General features: G+C 33.2%; 2 protein-coding genes across 3 annotated transcripts in view; one reads left to right on the top strand and one right to left on the bottom strand.

Moving 5' to 3' along the window:
* Positions 1-11,994, bottom strand: part of drk (growth factor receptor-bound protein 2 drk) — a 99,502-nt gene extending 87,508 nt beyond the window's left edge. For both annotated transcript variants that reach the window (XR_016315959.1, XM_089698102.1), the window contains exons 1-4: positions 11,708-11,994; positions 11,523-11,620; positions 10,961-11,080; positions 2,902-3,067 (exon numbers count right to left, since the gene is read on the bottom strand). Coding sequence is in view for 1 of the 2 variants with exons in the window: in XM_089698102.1 (XP_089554228.1) it covers positions 2,902-3,067; positions 10,961-11,080; positions 11,523-11,620; positions 11,708-11,785 (462 nt within the window). In the remaining variant the exon portion in view is untranslated. The remainder of the gene's footprint in view (positions 1-2,901; positions 3,068-10,960; positions 11,081-11,522; positions 11,621-11,707) is intronic.
* Positions 11,995-13,895: 1,901 nt separating this feature from the next.
* Positions 13,896-17,835, top strand: sta (stubarista 40S ribosomal protein SA). The gene is made up of 7 exons (XM_089698130.1): positions 13,896-14,020; positions 14,202-14,329; positions 14,520-14,753; positions 15,574-15,738; positions 16,099-16,260; positions 16,752-16,901; positions 17,704-17,835. The coding sequence occupies exons 2-7, from the start codon at positions 14,231-14,233 to the stop codon at positions 17,794-17,796; spliced, it is 903 nt and encodes a 300-aa protein (XP_089554256.1). The 5' UTR covers positions 13,896-14,020; positions 14,202-14,230; the 3' UTR covers positions 17,797-17,835.
* Positions 17,836-19,656: the final 1,821 nt, after the last annotated feature.

Here is a 19,656-nt window from a genome sequence, read left to right on the forward strand (position 1 = left end):
TTTCAAGTATGCAGTGAAAGCTCAATGAAACTATATTTTGTAAGCGAAATGAACTTAACTTTTTAAAGCTTTACCGTTTTATTTTCAAACTCGAAGTGAAACAGCTTTATAATCATCATTATAAAAGCTAGATTGACCCTGATTAATATTAAGTTGCAAAAATTAATAATCTGAGAGGTGACAGCCCTAGTGCTAATGGAAACCGTACGCATGATGGGACTTTCCCCCTCTGTATTTGTGTTCCAATTAATAGAAAGTTTGTTTAGTCGATAGCGGTCGGGGCTAATTTGATTTATCGATTAAATTAACATCCTAATGTAGTCATTACTCATACGTATTAAATGTCACCAAACTATTTAATTTATTCAATTAATGTGGGCTTTTAGCTAATCTTGATATGAAAATGTAGTGAGGTTGAATACGTAATTTGTTGTTAAATTGTACTGAAGCTTTCGCTCAGACGTTTCCCAACAACATATTTTGAACTTTATTTCTTCTTGTCATTGGTTTGCAGACAAAAAATAAAATAATAAAGCATTTTCCAATATTCAATTTTCTCTACGCACTTCAAAATTAATTCACACCGTTCGATGCTTAATGGCTTTTGCCGTTATGATATTAGTAAGGACGGCATTGCGTGCAAATTTTATTGAGTTTAAAAGCTTTTATCGATAGTACCATTACCATTTTAAAACTGTTCTGAATTTTAGCACAGGATAAATTTCATTACCTGTACCATTGAGATAAATTAAAAATTCATAAAGATGGAGACTCGAGAGGCGTATAGAAAGGATTTTAATGACGGTCTCATGGAGACCCTCGCTTTGAATTCATAGCTATCTCTCACCAGGAGGCTATGAACAATAGTCGTTAAATGGGTCATAGGTTAAGTTTTGTTCTCAGTAGGCCCGAGATAAAATTATCTCATTTATTTCAATTAGTCCGTTGATAGTCAGGGTGGAGTCATAAATATAACTTTTAATGAGTTTGACGTATAGTGAATACTTATGGCATTAATCTTTTTGTACTTTTAAACCCCGATCCAACTATGAGGGATGTATGAGTTTAATATTTTGTGTGTCGGTCTGTGGAAGCGTAAGTTCCCAAAGGAAGTTATGTTAGGTGGAAAACAAGCTGTTTGTTGTCTTCACAATATTCAGCTATTTTTCTGCATTGACAAGATCTCAGTAAATATTCGAAATATAGAACTAACAATGCTAAATTTCAGAAAATATAATATTCTGTTTTAGTAGCGGATCCAAATTTTGAATTTTCATAAGGACGAGCTGTATAAAGATAAACTCTTTTTAATCTGAATTTAAAATTGTATGATTAAATTCCCAAATACGAATAATTAACAGCTATATATTCATTAAAATTTAGAAATAAACTTTCTATGCTATTTTTAAATCACTTGGATGGATTTAGTGAAACTGTCCTACAAAAATAAACTGTAAATATGTTATCTGATTAAAATCTATAGATTATAAATATGTAATATAAATTTGGAAAGTTAGGGTAGTGATGTGTGAATGTTTGTTGCTCGATTTGTCTGAAATTATATATGGCTTGTAATAATATATGGACTATTTATCCAGCTATCAAGAGATAGCCGCTTATAATTTTTTAATTAATGACTTCGTCTACGCTAACTATATTGAGAGGAACAATTAGCATTTCTTTTTAGTAAGTAATCTTTGGAACTACACCTATTGAAAAATGCTTTCACCAGAAGAAAGCTACATTATTCCCAAGTGACATGGGCTGTATACATTATGTTTGTGTTCCGGGTCAACCCAGGCGGATACGGGGTGAGCAACTAGTCTATGATTTAACACACACAAGAGTTTAGTATGCTTTGATATTTACGATATTTTCCTTTGTTATTAAACAAGGAAGTTAATTTGAACTTGGTTTAGTTTTAATTTGAAAAATAACCTTGTATGTGTTAAATTTACCACGAATGGCCTTTTTTTTTTTTTTTATAGTGGGGAAATCTTCCAAAGATACCCACGGCCCCCGGGGAAGGAGCCGTGGGTTATGTCGGATTCTTACCGACTAAAACCCCACTGTGTTCCGTCGAGCCGCTTTAATGATGGGGCCGCGGGTATTTGTTGGAATTCTTCCGCGACCCCCTCGACGGCAGCCCATCTCCAGGCCAGGCGCAAGCCAAGAACAGGAAAGGTAGTTTGCCTGCTCTTCACCACGAATGGCCTACCACTTAACATTGTAATGCACCTGCCAGTTATATAGATCAGTTTAGATAATCATGATAGATATATGAATATGACCTTTTGTACCAAGAACAAATACAAATATACAAATTTATTTTTATCTCTTGTTTGTTGGGGGGTAATCTTTAAAACGGCTAAACGGTTATGAATGGGACTTTGTGAATGTGAGAGGACTTTATCGAGCAACATATAGATAACAATGTTATTATGGAAATAATTTACTGTTCCATAAGAACACATCGAAAATGCCCCTACTATTGTGATAAATATTCAACAGTGGTTTTAAGCTCGACTTTCTTATTATTTTCTTCACACGTATCATTTTTTAGAAGATACGGTAATTGTATGAATAATAAAGTAAATATATAATGTCAAAAATGGCACTCTATTTGCATTCGCGACAATTCCCATTCACCAAGAAAATACATTAACATTTGATATTTAGGGCAAAGCTAAGCAGTATTAAGGTGGCTAAAATAATGTATTTAAGCTCAGCTTATTCATTAAAAGCACTTTAGCTAAGCAAAATTACAGACTGCTTTTACGTGTACCTATGTATGTATAAATGCGGTATGACTTTAAAGGACTTTAGTAGGACAATAAATTCTAAGTTTCCTATGTGTTTTGTGTTAGTAACAAGCCTACAATAGTATGTTTAGCAAGTCACCTCTTCGGGAACGACATCTCGCAGTTTGACATCTTGCAGGCGGCTCACGGACGCGGTGCGGTGGTAATCTACGAGCTCATTTAGAGAATTAAATTTCACCACCCATAGGAAAAACTTGCTTGAAGCATCCCTGAGCACTTTGAAATGTTGTACGCCATCGGGACATCTGTGAATCGTATAAATTTAGGATTAAAATAATACAAATAATTATTATAAAACCATTTTCTCAGAATTATTCATTTAGAAATAAAAAAAAAAAACTAAGAATTTTTGTTATTAAGAATTAACGGGTATTATATGCAAGTCGGACGCATAGAAATATCAGGGTTGGCCCTAATCTCATGCGTTTTCTACATTTAATGAGATTTAATGTTACCATGTAACATATGTACAGATTAAAGAAATGGTTTATTTTCCTAGTAAAGAGTTATGACGTTCCATATAAGTATATAAATATGAGCTATGTTTTGAGAAGATTTTCCATCCATGTATGAATAGAGGGAGGATTACAAGGATACAGGCCCTTATCATATGAGCAGCTATCGCAAAAAGCTATTGTTTGAAAACTGCACTATGTGCACTTCTACATAATTTCTTTTTCGTTTATTTTTCAACCTCGACACCAGACATCGTTCCTTTGTAACCGTTGTTAGCGAACGTTTTAGTGAGCCATATTGCATTTTAAAGGGTAAAACTTTAGGGGTCGACGTGATTAAGGGGCCGCAGTTGACTAACTAAGCATGGGGATTACGGAATCTTTAACAATCTCATTTTAAACATAAACGAGCCCAATGCCCATTATGCATATTCAATACACAACTTTAATAATGGATTGACTCGTGTGTTTATTTGAAAAAGCCCCCAAAACTAATATAATAAATAAACTTTTGAATGAACTAATAGTTTTACTAAGAGTTCATTCAAATGTTCTATGCACACAATGCAAGCAATAAGACTTTAGATTAAGTCTGCATACCCAGCCGAATAATTCAGGGAACAAATGGATACGAGCTAAGGAAATATCCGTCTTTTTACAACTATTTTAGGTTGATAGTGCCGTGACGTAGATAAAGAATGCAGAACGACTTAAACAATGGTAGTTTCACAATGTTGAAATGCTAATGTTAGTGCTTCCATGTACAATTCATATTATTCCTCTTTATTATTCAAAAACATACGTCGGTTAGATCACATCCAAGTATCTGATCTCATGAAAATTGATGTAGATTCCCCGTAATCTAATGAATAATATGATGTAATATCTTCTAACATATAATTATGTGTGTATGTTAAAAATGTAACAAGTGTCGTTGGCCGAGCTCTACGTTGTCATTCTTTTATGCAATTCGAGCGGAGAACTTCGCCAGTTTGACTAGACAAGTTACTCCCTTGCCAGGGTGAATGAATTTTTAAATTGCTTCAGAAACTTTTGCATACAAAGTTATCCTGTAATAGACATAATATAGGTATTGAATAAATATGTTACGATGAACAAAATAAGGAAAATTTTTAAATCTTAAGAAAGACTTGATCTAACAACAAGTACTAATAACTTTAATTTAAAAATATTTTCAAAATCTCTTGGTTGTCTCAATGTTTTTAATGCTTTTTTCAAGTTGATATTATTATCTTGATAAGGACACGTTTTGTAAAAATATTAGTAAGCGGTATTAACGTTTAGTAACAACAACAATAGCAGGAAAAATATATGAAAGATTTATTATATAAAGGTCTGTTCTATTTAAAATTGAATTAATGTTGTTATAATATACAATTACAATGTCATAAATGTGGTTATAACTATATATTGTGGTGAATGGTGATCCACACGGTTCCTCATCGATGATGAAATATAACACTTCTTTAATTGCGTTTTATTATAACAAAGCGGATTTAAAATAATAACAATTATCTAGAATACTTTATGATTGTTAAAAAGAGGTTACAAGAATAGTAGAGCTATATCATCCATCCCGAGTGCTTTAAGTTCTGTTTCAAAATAAACAGATCCTTCGTTTTCATTACGATTTATGATTTATACAGAGGGAAATGTTATTATATTCCAGTACACCGTGTAGCGACACAAATACATAATACCAATTATTATGTATTTCGCCGGTGAGCGGGACAATCCCAAATATCATCCGGTAGAGAAATGATTTCTATACAGGGTGTCCCAAAAAGTAGTGATATACTGAAGCTGGGAGGTAGAGGACTTAGAGGGCTATCCGAATCACCCCCATGTGTGTTATGCGATTTTTCGTATTTTCGGAGTTATTACATTTTTTTTCAATTTTTCATCTATCGCCGAGTACGATGAGATTTTTATTTATGGTGACGTGAATTATTGCGCTAGATGCTTGTTTTTTTTTGTGTGCTAAGCTGAAAGATAGGCCAATTCAGTATGGTAACATTTACTATCGTTAGATCTTCGAATGGAATAAAAAAAAGAATTAAATGCTATGAAAGATAAAATTACCCAGTATGTTCATAACTTCAAGGGCCCATAAAAAAATAAAATCACATAAAAAAGGTTTTCCATTTGGCTTTTAAAAACTTGCTCTATCGATCAGGTAGCTACCCTAAAAATTTCATTTTATTATTCTGAAGGCTTCAATCGAAAAATTGAAATCTAAATGTGGTAAGTGCAAAATTTTTATTAACATGATGATTATTAAAACCAATAAATAGGTGTTTAAAAATGAATTTTTTTTAAATAGCCCCGCTGTTGCTCAATGCAAGTGCGACATCACCGTAAAAAGTTGTCTTTTTAATGTCTGAATGCTCTTTTATCATTTTTAATGGTTTCTTCTGCTACTATGAATTTCCGGGTTATTTCGTCCAAATTGTGGCAGTCTCTCGTCTTTGTAGTATCCCCACGGAAAAAATTCAATAGGGTTTATGTCCGGAGACCGTGGAGGCCAGGCTAAAGGGCAAAAATACCCTGAAAGATGGATTGGTCGTTGCAGCCTGCGCATGCGCCGGTGACGCCTGCTTTAAAGCCTGGCCTCCACGGTCCCTCGAATAAACCCCATTGATTTTTTTTCAATGGGGATACTAAAAAGACCTCGGCTACTTGAGAGAATGCCCCAATTTGGACAAAATAACCCGGAAATTCATAGTAGCAGAAGAAACCATTAAAAATGATAAAAAAGCATTCAGACAATTAAAAGACAACTTTTTACGGTGATGTCGCACTTGCACTGAGCAACAGCGGGGCTATTTAAAAAAATTCTGGTAATTAAACACTTATTTATTGGTTTTAATGATCATCATGTTAATAAAAATTTTGCACTTACCACATTTAGATTTCAATTTTTCGATTGAAGCCTTCAGAATAATAAAATGAAATTTTTATGGTGGCTACCTGATCGATAGAGCAAGTTTTTAAAAGCCAAATGGAAAACCTTTTTTATGTGATTTTATTTTTTTATGGGCCCTTGAAGTTATGAACATACTGGGTAATTTTATCTTTCTTGGCATTTAATTCTTTTTTTTATTCCATTCGAAGATCTAACGATAGTAAATGTTACCATACTGAATTGGCCTATCTTTCAGCTTAGCACACAAAAAAAAACAAGCATCTAGCGCAATAATTCACGTCACCATAAATAAAAATCTCATCGTACTCGGCGATAGATGAAAAATTGAAAAAAATGTAATAACTCCGAAAATACGAAAAATCGCATAACACACATGGGGGTGATTCGGATAGCCCTCTTGGTCCTCTACCTCCCAGCTTCCGTTCATCACTACTTTTTGGGACACCCTGTATGTACCTCCGGCAATTTATCTAATACAGAACCTCTCTCTCTATTCCTCGCTAAATTTGAGATACGTGTAGATAATAGACTCGAATTGCGTTCCAACACGCATTACCAAAGTATGTTAAAAATGTAAGACATACTTTTAGTAAAAAGCAATAATGATTTATGAATGTTAACTAAGAGCATTATAAGTAACGCAGGCCCCAAATATGAAGTCAATACTCGTAAGAAATCCTATATGAATCACCAATAGACGAAAACTGGTTTCAGTTCACCTCAAGTAAGCTGATTCATGCTGTGTGATATAGAACAAGTTCCAACGGTTCAAAGAAAATTTTATGAAAAGCGCAACTCGCAATACGAGTCCGAAATGTTTAGATCGAGACGGGAAAATAAACGTCTGGAATTCCAATAGCGCGGAAAAAGTACTGCACATACTGATGTAAAGAGTTCAATTTAACTGCGATCGTCTAAAAATACATGCGGCACGAAAGTGTAACAAAAAAGTATCCGAACGAGGTGTATTTTTACTGTGTAGCAATGTTTTCATATCGGCTTCGTTCTTCCTTTTAGGGCTGAATCACTATAATACGACACTTATTGAGAGCAAATATTGTGTCAGCAATTCATGTTTATGACCTCCGATCATTTATTAGGAAATGAATGATGATTTCATTTGATATTATACTATAGTTATCATTGCTAAATATGATAAGTTTTGGTATTCTTGGAATGGTCTCGTACTAAGTTATTCATAGAATAATGTTCTGGAAACCGTTCTTTCCTTTAACTTAAATCGACCTATAATGTCAATATTCTGCAGTTATTGGTGAACTAGCTTTGAAATTCTACGAATCGGTCAAGTCCTTATAAATAACAATATTGAAATATCACGTACCTTTTACAGAAGTCTGTAGGTCCTTTTAAATGCGTAAAATATTTTAACTATCTAATAATTGAACTAATACATAATTATACGAGGGAACGAGAATGTATTAATGTAAGCTCAAATTATGTAAACTACGTAATTTTAGAAGCATTTTCAATAATATAGATGTCGAACAAAAATAGCAATGACGGCTTTGGTTAAGATTTTCATTCCATTATGTAATTACCGCTCTAGAGGAATACCGTTAAACAATAAAAATAAACAAATGTAATGATGTTAAAGATTAAATTTTCTTCGTCTTTATAAGTATGGTCATTCAATGTGTGCCTTGGCAAAAAATAATAAAATATGAAGGCAAAATACGAGCATAACAAGTCGATGCCGACATCGTATGAGTCAGATGGCGAGTCGCAAAACTCATTTTTTTTATCTACCAATTTAACGTCCAATAGAATTGATTGCGACTTGACGCACAGGGAGTGAAGAAAAGGTTGATTACCTATAACCGCGTTATCGGTCGCGCGTCACACAAACTTCCATGTAATACGACTACGCAAAAACATCACGAATTCCATATTTGTTCATATTTTTTATGGTTTTTTTTAAACCATCACTCAAACGAGGTTCATTTTGTATATGAAAGTTCACGGGAGCAGTTCAATTTTGCATAACTACTGGAATTATTTACCCACGATTTCGCCTACGAAAACATTGATGACCTTGCAAATAATAAACGAACCCAGGCCATCGTATAAATTCGATATCTAATACCGTAATACGTATAGTTTTTCGTAATATTTGTATGAAAAAGAAAGTAAGATTTTTGCAATTATAAAGCTGTCCAAAATATACAGTAGTCAGTTTGAAAGTTATAATAATTGTCGTGGGAGCGTCTACCATAGTTCGTTATCAGAATAAACGATCTACGTAGTTGCTATTTCTTATTTTCTCTACGTTATTTTACCAGATTTTACTTTTAGGTCGAGTCCTGACTGTGAACAACTAAAGTACCAGTAAAACTTTATTTTATAGCCGTTTTTATTAATATTTATATTTAATATTAAGCATAATATTTAGGCCAACATAATTTATATGTTTAAGGTAAAATTTAATAATAATAGCATTCAATTATTTCGATACAAGATAGCTTTGTTGTGGGCTTCGCTCAATTAATAATCTTAATTGGTCTTATTGCATGAAACCACGCAAGTCCTGTGATCTTTACTTTCGTATCAATTTTGACTTTGATTTTGTTACACAGTAATTTAGTAGCGAATCATGAATTAAATGTAATATTTTCATTATGGTTATATTGAATGGTTTATTGAGGTACATCTTTTGAGTTAGAGGTAATTATTCAGGATGGGGAAATTATTACTTAAAATTTTGAATGTTTTACTATGTTATTTTATAAATAAAAGTTTTAAATTGGAAAAATTAACGGACCCGCCCAAAATTTACCTACAGTAACAAATCTAATCTTAGTTGAGATATTTCGAATAGTGGTTGTTTATAAACACTAAGGTGAATGAAATAAAATTCTATCGACTTTAATAAATAAATCTTCATATCCATTAACCATAATTTCTTAGAGACAACATTACAAACAGATATCAACATAATATAGAGCATTGACCAATAAATAGCCTGATAAAATGATAACATATGAAAGCTTATAAAAGGTGCAAATTGCATGTTGTTATTGAGTATATTTGATAAAAACAAACAAATGAAAAAAATAAATTAATGCTAAGGAAGTAAAAGAAGACAAATACGCTATTAAATTTAAAACCTACCATTTTTCCTGGAAATGACTTTTATAATATTACTAGCTTTGTCAGTTTCCCTCACAAGCAAAACCATATATTTATATAGATTATATGTTACTGTGGTACACTACATTACTGCCATGTATCATCAAAATCCTTTAATGGTTGTCGTGTGAAAAAGGATCTAATGTACATCCATCCATCCTATTGTTTTAATACATATTAGCACAGAATACATAATAGTAGCTAAACGCTACAGAACGGACACTCTCCGCCTCCCGCCAAAATTAAACTTACCTCACCCCGCACGATCAGTCTAAAAATGGTCCACATTTTTCTACAGGGACGATACGCAACGAAGATTGACAACATTAATCAAATTGACTTAAAGTAATTTTATTATTTTGGATTTGTGATTATCGTTTTTCGTAGAAAATGGTTAGATATTGTGCTGTTTACGGATGTATTTCATCAGAAATACGCGAATTTTACGCTAGTCAAAAATGTGCCAGCCATAAAGCGTTAACACACACATTTGCAGTCTCTACAGTGTGACTGTCAAAACGATAATTTTGTATGGAGTGTCCGGGGTGTGATATTAGTCTAGTTAGATTTTGCAGTTATACAGTTCAGATATAAAATAATACTAATACATAGTTCTATTTCTATGTATAATATTATATTTTATTTAAAACCTTCGAAATTCCATCCATCAATAAAGTAAATAAAAAGAGGGCATATCATAATATAACACATAATATAATACAGCTTATGCTCCTTAAATATTCATGAGTGTCTCATCTGATTTATGAGATCACTGAACCTTTCATAAGAAGCTAATCATATTTAGATTATACCACTAGACATAAACATATTGGCAAATAGCAAATTAAAAATAGACTATCCTCTAAGATAATGTAGCTTTTCATTAGAGAAGTATTTTAAACCTGAACGGTAGTTAGATTTATCGACCTATGAACTTTTAGCCTGTTGCTAATTAGTCAAGGTATAGATAAAATTAACTAAGAAATCAGTGTTATTATGAGAACACTGATGAAACAAAAAGATATTACATAAACTACCATTGTATAAAAATATGTTTTTGTTTAATTCTTGAGTTGTTTATTAATTAATTTACTTAAAAATACAACTTTAATATCAGAATTTGGATGATATATTTTTATTATAGTCCTTTTAAATATGAACTGTATTTTCACACTTCATCACAATGATTTTTATGGTTATCTAATTTCGTAATAGTAATTCCACACAGGAAGTTACAAGATTCAAATATGTAGATAATTTAAGATTACTCTACAGTGTTTAAGAGATTGCTCTGAATAGTAACAAGAGATATCTGCTTAAAAAAATCATTATAATATAAATAAACCATCATTACTTATACTAATATTATAAATACTAAAGCATGTTTATTGTTCTGTTTGTCAGATTCACTTTCTTTTATAAAGCAATGGAGGGATTTTATTTTATGATTTTTGTGTCTGGAGATAGTTCTATCTATGTTTTATCATAGTGAAATATCTCACTTTCATGGGTATTTTGTTGCACTCAGCAGACAATAAAATAAAATGCAATTACCTTCACATGTAAATGTAATAAAAAAAATTACTCACTTGACAGATAATGAAAAATCTCCAGGGCTAGACTGACTAATCCTTATGAGGAATCCACCTTCTGGCTTATTTGATAAAAGTTTTTCAGCATCTGCTCTTGTTATTCTACCATAATACCAACTGAAAATAAATTAAATTGCTATACCGCATTCGAGATAATTTATGTTTGTGATTTAATTAAACAATATAATTATTTAAACATATTTGATTGAAATCTTAATGCCATTAATCTATTATTATTTAAATGTTATTGTAAATGTTTTACATATTTCATACTAAGTATACTTTACATTTGTATGAATTTTAACCATTTTTATGGAACCAAAACAAATATAGATAAGCATTGTAAAATTGTGACTTCACTTAGAACATATTAATCAATATTTAATGAAAAATGTTGCAAAACCTATTGGTCTATGTTTCTTTTACTAAATATGGACTTATCTACGACAAATGAGTAGACCAATACATTCACAAGATAAACAACGTAATTCTAACAGGAACTCAGCCCAATGATCATTAATTTGTTAATTAAAATATGTATCATAATAAATATTCTCACCTATGATTTTTCATTTGAATATAATTACTAGGAATGAGACCCTCCTTGCCATCTAATTCTGCCCTATACCAATTCATATCATCCTCCATGTTTAGTATCTGCAATAATAAAAATTCTACAAGAAACCTGTCACGAGTATTATGAAAATCTGCGGATTTGTAGACCGTGTTAGATAGAAAACTTACTTTGAGAACCTGGTTTTTCTTGAAACTGAGTTCATCATCCGCAGTTGCAGTGAAATCGTGTTTTGCTATAGCCTCCATTTTCAAATTAGGCACTTCACTCTTAATGTCACTGATTACTAAAATAACTCACAAAGTATGCAATTCTATAACCGCGTTTAGAGCGAAAACAAAGGAATAATCGTAATGCATGTATTAGTCAATCAATAAAACACAAAATATTCACAATAAGTTCAATTTCCCGAAATTATTTGGTCTGATCGGTGGTAGGCACATCAGTCCAATACTTTGATATTGCCATCAATAAAATACATTTTAATATATTTATTTTATTAAACTTTTGTTACCATGTACAAAAATTACACAGATAAATGAAATCAATCCATACTAGCGTAGCGTCTTATTTACGGTCCATCTTGACGTACGTCCCGCCAAGGTCATACACGATGCACGACGCAAAACGACAGTGAATAGCGTTGACGTACGTCAATAATTATTATTATTATCTTGCTGGATGTGCACGACCAACTTTTCATCCAGCAAGCACCCCCACCACCGCGAACGTCGTGCAGATGGACAGTGAATAGCGCGGACGTACAGCAGATTAGTGTTGCCAACAGAAATTAATGTAAATACTTGGAAACGTGGCCTATTGATATGATTTTTTTGTGATAACTTAGTGAGTACATGAGCAAGCAAGAAACGGTTATTTTTGATTTTTATGTACACAGGAAATCCCAATTATCATTACTTTTGGATCAACCTTGTACACATGGAGAGTTTATATTCAGAAGTTATTATTTTAAAAGAACTCCAAGGCGAATTGTTGAATAACACAGATTTTATGCAAAAGTCCACTGCAGAAAAATGGCAATTTATTTAAAAAAAATATCTTGACGAATTTGTTTGTTTAAAAAAAAAATGATTAGCTATATACTCTCTGTTCCCGCCACTTTAGCATTTACTGAAAGAGTCTTTTCGGTCATGAATGTGAAGTGGCGGGAAGAGAGAAACCGAGCTTCATTAAAAATTAATTAAAAATGAGCTCTTGAAATATATAAATTTAGATTTGGAATGTTTGGATTCATATAATTCATTTAAAAATAATGAAAAATTCTTAGTTACTGCAAAAAGTACAAAAAAATACATTTTTAAAAATATTTATTTACTCTTTATTTACCTCCTTTAAAATCAGATATACTCTATTTCTTCAAATAAAAGTTGGCAACCCTAGCCATGCTTGATGCGCGCACGATCGTCAGTAGGATACATCCAGCACCGCGGCCTTGAGCCGACGTACGTCGGGGATTGACCGTGAATAAGACGCTTAAGACGCTTTAGACGCTTAAAGATCTCTTATAGATAGATACATATTTGACATGAAAAAATAATAATAAATTAAATTCTTACAATAAAAAAGAGCGTGTCTGCCACGTTTCAGTGAAACTTCTATAGCAAGTAGCAAGAAATGCAAGCGGCCAAAGTGAGAAGACAATATTGAGAATCAGACGAAGGTTTATTTATTAAAGTGAAACTTTTATTACATCGTCTCAAACTTTTTGGTCTGTGTAGCACATGTCGCGTGTATCGCGGCTGCCGAGTAGGTATACCTACTCGGCAGCCGACCGTCACGCGACATGCGCTACACAAAGCAGTGTTCGGAACCGTTCGAACAGTTTCACTTTTACCGTGGTTTCATAAAACCACACAACATTTTTTGTGGTATGGTATGGTATTCTATAGTTATTTGGTTTATTAATTGTTTTTTTTTAACCATTAGTAATAGTAGAAAGTGCTTTGAAATATAATATTTAAAGTTGTTTGAGCTTGCTTACACCAGCGAGCAGTGCCTTGTACTATATAATATATTTTGTCGTGATAACTTCACAAAAGAAACGGAATAGACGCCGAATGGAACCAGTGGCTCATTTTTATTTCCATGTGTATTTATTACACAAAAATGACCAGAATTGACTGAGAGATTCTAAAATTGGAATAATTTGTAGATTAATCACGCTCACTGGTTTTTTGTAGACAAAGTTTTTTTTTTACCTACCTATATATTATATCTTTATTATCATATTATATTTATTATGATCATTTTGTTAGAATAATATTAATGAATTAATGGTTTTTTTAAGTTTAGTTGATCAGAAATTGATCATGAAAATCGTGAAAATCTATAATATATATTTTATGGCAACAGGCAAGTAGACATTATTGCCATACAGAAAAAAAAATATAAATCGGACATTTACGGGTTGTCAAATTTGACAGTTCTTTCAAGTTGAATCGTCTCCCAGTGGCATTATACGCGTGAGTATTTTTTAAAAAATCTCTAAAAATCTCTAAAATCCTTCACTTAAAACTTACTAAAACGATAACGATGGACAGCCAATCATTCATATTATATTTTATGTAATATATTTAATTAAAAAAGTAGTTTAAACATAATTTTAGTGCCGGCGCCAAACTCATGTTCGTCTGTTTATTTCAGGTTTAGTCGTTACTCTAATAAACGCAACGATGTCGGGAGGATTAGATATCTTAGCCCTCAATGAGGAAGATGTTACTAAAATGCTTGCAGCAACAACCCACCTTGGGTCCGAGAATGTCAACTTCCAGGTAAAAATATGAACGTACTGATGTTACTATTTACTATCAGAACTTAACTATGATGACATGTGAATCCGTTCCATATTTATATCTGATAACTTGTGAAGAACGATTCTCCCAACTGATGTTATAGCTATACAACATGATATGATCATTTATTTTACGTTAAGAGTAATATCATGAAACCATATCTTTTCAGATGGAAACATACGTCTACAAGCGGCGTGCGGACGGTACCCACGTCATTAACCTACGTCGCACATGGGAAAAGCTAGTTTTGGCTGCCAGAGCTGTTGTGGCTATTGAGAACCCCGCTGATGTTTTCGTCATCTCATCCCGTGCTTTCGGACAGAGAGCCGTACTTAAATTCGCAGCTCACACTGGTGCCACCCCCATCGCTGGACGTTTCACCCCTGGTGCCTTCACTAACCAGGTATGAGTACTATCTTTGTTTGCTTGTATTTATAACCAAATAAGTAAGTAATTCATTAATGGTGTTGATGCTGTATGTAGAGATGATAGAGATTAATTACTAATGAATATGTTGTAATTTTTAAATCAACAGTACAATGAATTTCTCAATGCATTTGTACTGTCACTATATATTTTTAGAAAATTTCAAATCAAAACAAACTAAATACTTGAATACAGTCAAAGTTCCTTATTTGCGCTTACTTCATGCGGTTTCACTATTTGCGGGTGGAAAAAATGAATTTCTATATTCGCGGCCCAAAATTCTTAATTCGCGGATCGAATCGGTACATCAGTACATACATATAGGTATTTACCTAAATAAAAATCAATTTTTATCCTTAGAAAAAGCCTGAACTACAACTACGAATTTATAATGTTGACTAAAAAACGAGTAAAAAGTGCTAAGCCATTGCCTAAACCTGAAGATAATACCTAATTAAATGGTAATTAATAAATATGCATGGTTTAAAATTTCAATAAAACTGATTACTTTATGTATTTGCTTCCTTATTTCATCACCTAGGAACGTATCCCCTATACCCCAAGCAAATTACCATTCCATATTCACGGTTTCTCTATTCGCGGCACATTTACGGAACCTATTGCCCGCGAATAAAGAACTTTTACTGTATAGTCAATTTAATGATGACAAATTTAACTAAGGAACCACTGACTGCATATTGCAGGAATGATTATATTTGATTCTGATACAATATTACACACACCACTTATAAATTGGAATTAAACTATTATTCTAAAGATACAATTTATTGTAACAGATCCAAGCTGCCTTCAGGGAGCCCCGTCTATTGATTGTGCTTGACCCTGCTCAAGACCACCAGCCCATCACTGAGGCTTCATATGTCAACATTCCAGTCATTGCTTTCTGCAACACTGACTCGCCCCTGCGTTTTGTTGACATCGCCATTCCATGCAACACCAAGGTAAGCATTGACCTTTTTTTAAATAGATCAGCTGTTTGCAATTGATTTGATGATAAAGTTCAAGATTATAATCTAAAATATTAAAACAGTATTAAAGGTATTGTTTTCAGCGATAGTATATCTCTGAAATCAACTTCAAAATAAAAAAAAGAAGAACTCATACTAAAATAATTATTCAACTACTACTTTTAGAATAAATTTTCAATCGCCAAAATACAGAAATAATTAAATGCCACCAAACAAAGAACAAACACTTATGTTACATTGTATATGTCTCTAATGTAATAAATTCCTTCAAAACCTTTCTCCCCTCTAATTATAATCACACATTTGATATTAACTCTCGCTCTTGCATTACAGTCGTCTCACTCGATCGGTCTCATGTGGTGGCTGTTGGCCCGTGAGGTGCTCCGTCTGCGCGGTGTTCTCGCCCGTGACCAGAGATGGGATGTGGTAGTGGACCTGTTCTTCTACCGCGACCCTGAAGAGAGCGAGAAGGAGGAGCAACAGGCTAAGGAACAGGTAAATGGGTGTTTTGTGTTTTGGGATGTGATTGATGTGATATGTAAGGGTTGCCAGAACAGAATAGCCTGTACACAGAATGCTTCAAGCAATTGAGATATTTACTGAATATTAAATTGATGTAATTTTAACAGTTCTATTCCAGACAGAAACAGTGTAGAATATGTGCTTAACTGTTTTTAATCTTTTTACAAATTTTATAAATCTAATTTTTGTTCTACCAAAGCTTTAAATTTAAATCATTGAACATTGTACAAACATATTGAAAATCTTTATTTTGTACCTGTTTTCACTACTAACTGTGTCCCACGGTTTTAACTGCAGTGCTCTGCTCCTATTGGTCATAGCGTATAGCCTATAGTCTTCCTCGATAAATAAAAACCGAAAGAATTTTTCAAATCGGAGCAGTAGTTCCTGAGATTACCGCGTTCAAAGAAAAAAACTCTTTAGCTTTATAATATTAGTATAATTCATGTTCTATTCATTTATAGGCCGTGGTTGCCGCCAAGCCCGAAGTAGCGCCCCTCGCCCACGACGACTACGAGCCCGTGGAGCCCGTCACATCGTGGAACGATGACGCTGCACCAGTGGCTGCTGCTACATTCGGCACACCCGCCGCTCAAGATGATTGGGCTGCTCAGGTAATTTACCAGAATAAAATAATCCCTAAATTTAAATTTTTGTATATTTATTTGCAAGAATGAAGTTATAGGTGTTGTTATTATAATATAATAGCGTTAAAACATTCTACCCAATATTTAGATGTCAAAGCCCTACGGTAATAAATTATAGTCTTTATGTATTATAGGTACAAGTAATTGCAATGTTTATTTAGCTTTATTAATTTTATCATTCTGTAGTGGTGAGGGATGTTTGTAAATCCTGACACATCCTCGACTTTCTTTTTTTCCTGGCAAATGGCCTAAGCTACCCCTGTTAGTTTGAAGTTATAGGAATAGTGATAGAATAGGCGAGGTGTAAAAAAAAACGAAACAAATTGTATAACTAAAATGGCATATGTATAATTAAAATTGTTAGGTGGAAATAAAGGCCAGCTGTTTCAGGGATTATTAGCAGTAACAAATGACACACATTTTTTAATAATGGTTGTTGTAGTTTCCATTCACGATTATTTATGCTGAGTTTAAGACTATTATTTCAAATTCAAATTCAAAAATTCAAAATTCTTTATTTGGAACAATAAAAACACAGATACAAAAAACTTTATGAACGATGGCACCTATAAAAGCTTAAAAAAGCTGTGGCACAGATGCCAACGCCAGCCTCCATACATTAGAAGTTCCAGTGACTAACATTTTTACAGTAATAATTCCAAAAGAAAAACACAAGAAAACAATAAAAGTATATTGTTAAATAGTTTTAGTATTTGGTTAAATATTGTACTAAATTGATCAATGTGTAATAAAATTTATTTTTCGTCAGGTACAAGAGGAGTTGGGAACAGCCGCGCCGGCCGTCGCTGCCACCGCGACTCCATCATGGGGAGGCTCTGCCCAAGGCTGGAGCGCGTCGTAAACTGTGTTTACTGACAATAAATCACTATAAAACATATAACTTTGTATTATTTTACTTTTTATGATACTGGAGTATTACTGTATTTTTGTAGAAAACATCAATCCTGATTTAGAATTGTCTATGTATACTTACGTTTAAAATAAATAATCTAATAACTAATACTTGCGAGAAGAAGTCCTTCCCGTATTTTCTCATGGTACATACATATATATTAGACTACAAGCCCGCATAGGACAAAAATATGGGTCAAATGAACCACCAGGGGACATATCTAGAACGATAGCAGAGCAAAAAATAATAAGATTCATCACTATGCCGTCACTTGTAAGCTGTCCAACTGAGTGCAGATGAGAATTGAAAAGTACAGGTAGACTCGGTAAATTTTGGTCATATATTTTTGTACGGCATTCTTAACCATCGATAGATCCATTAAAAATAATAAGAAACCGCTCAGTGCCGTACAAAAATGGTGGTCCACCAAGTCGGAATTTTTATTTAATTTCCGAGAGTTACCGGGGGTAAATTTGGTCATTTGACCATGTACGGCATCTGTGTCATACTATTGCTATACTGCTTTTAATCCATTATTCCGCAACGCCGTACAAAAATCATGGGGACAAGGGGAAAAAATCGAGAGTTGCAATCCCCTCTCTTTCCCCACTCCACGGGGTCATTTGACTAAGTACGGCTTCGGTTCCAAAACATTATCTAGCACTCAAAAGTACTATTAAAAGCAATGCCGTCAAAAAATAATTGTTCTTTTAAATGTATACCAATAATCATCTTAATTTCATCGAATTCTTGATATAAAGAGCTGTAAGGTCATTTGACCCTGTACGGGAACTTTTTTTTTAACATGATATTGTAAAATTCAATTGTTGTATAGTATTGCCGTTCAAAAGAAACCGTTCTAAAAAAAGTTATAGAGAAATGCATAACCAGAAATTTTGTTAAAGTTTAAACATCGTAGATTAATGAAATATAATAGTTTTCTACACTTTATCCGTTGTTTTAAATAGTATTAACTAGGGTTGTAACGGAACTCCGCCTCCGCCTCCGTTACTGCGGAACTTCCGCAAAGAATTTAACCTCCGCCTCCGCCTCCGCCTCCGCATAATTTATGCGGAGTCATATCGGAAGTTCATTTACGATCACAAACAACGCGCAAGGAGCGACGCTAGGCGACGCAGCCGCTCGGCTGCGTGTTTTCAAGTGAAATGGTCGAGAGTTTGCTTAAGCCGCGGCACAGAATACATAATAGTAGCTAAACGCTACAGAACGGACACTCTCCGCCTCCCGCCAAAATTAAACACTTACCTCAACCCGCACGATAAGCCTAAAAATGGTCCGCATTTTTCTACAAGGACGATACGCAACGAAGATTGACAACATTAATCAAATTGACTTATAGTCCGGGATACATCGCCCATTTTTGCAAGTGATTACTATCAAGCTAATTTTTCGTAAGTAGCTTTATTTTGATGAGATGCCCAATAATTTCATGTACGAAACTCTCGATTGTGGTAGCTACCAGAGGAAACAAGGATAAAATATTTTGATTTGATGGTTCTCAAATATTAATTACTAACTGAATGTTTTTTTTTTGTTCAATCTCAAGATAATTATCTAAATTATTCGAAAAAATATTTGTCCTACAAAATCTATGGTTTGATCAAAGAGTCCCCCTTTCCAATGTGTATCGATAACGAAGTCATCATAAATGATTACTAACCAGCTGATTTTTTTATTTTCACTTATTTAATACTTATTTAATTCAACAGACGTATTGTCCTACAAATTGCGTAATAAATATTTGAGAACCGTCAAATCAAAAATTTTTATCCTTGTTACCTCTGTAAG

The sequence above is a fragment of the Colias philodice genome, chromosome 8 (assembly GCF_061535455.1).
Source record: "Colias philodice isolate Cphi_HAF_F1 chromosome 8, ilColPhil1 Martin Lab GWU primary, whole genome shotgun sequence".
Lineage (NCBI taxonomy): Eukaryota > Metazoa > Arthropoda > Insecta > Lepidoptera > Pieridae > Colias > Colias philodice.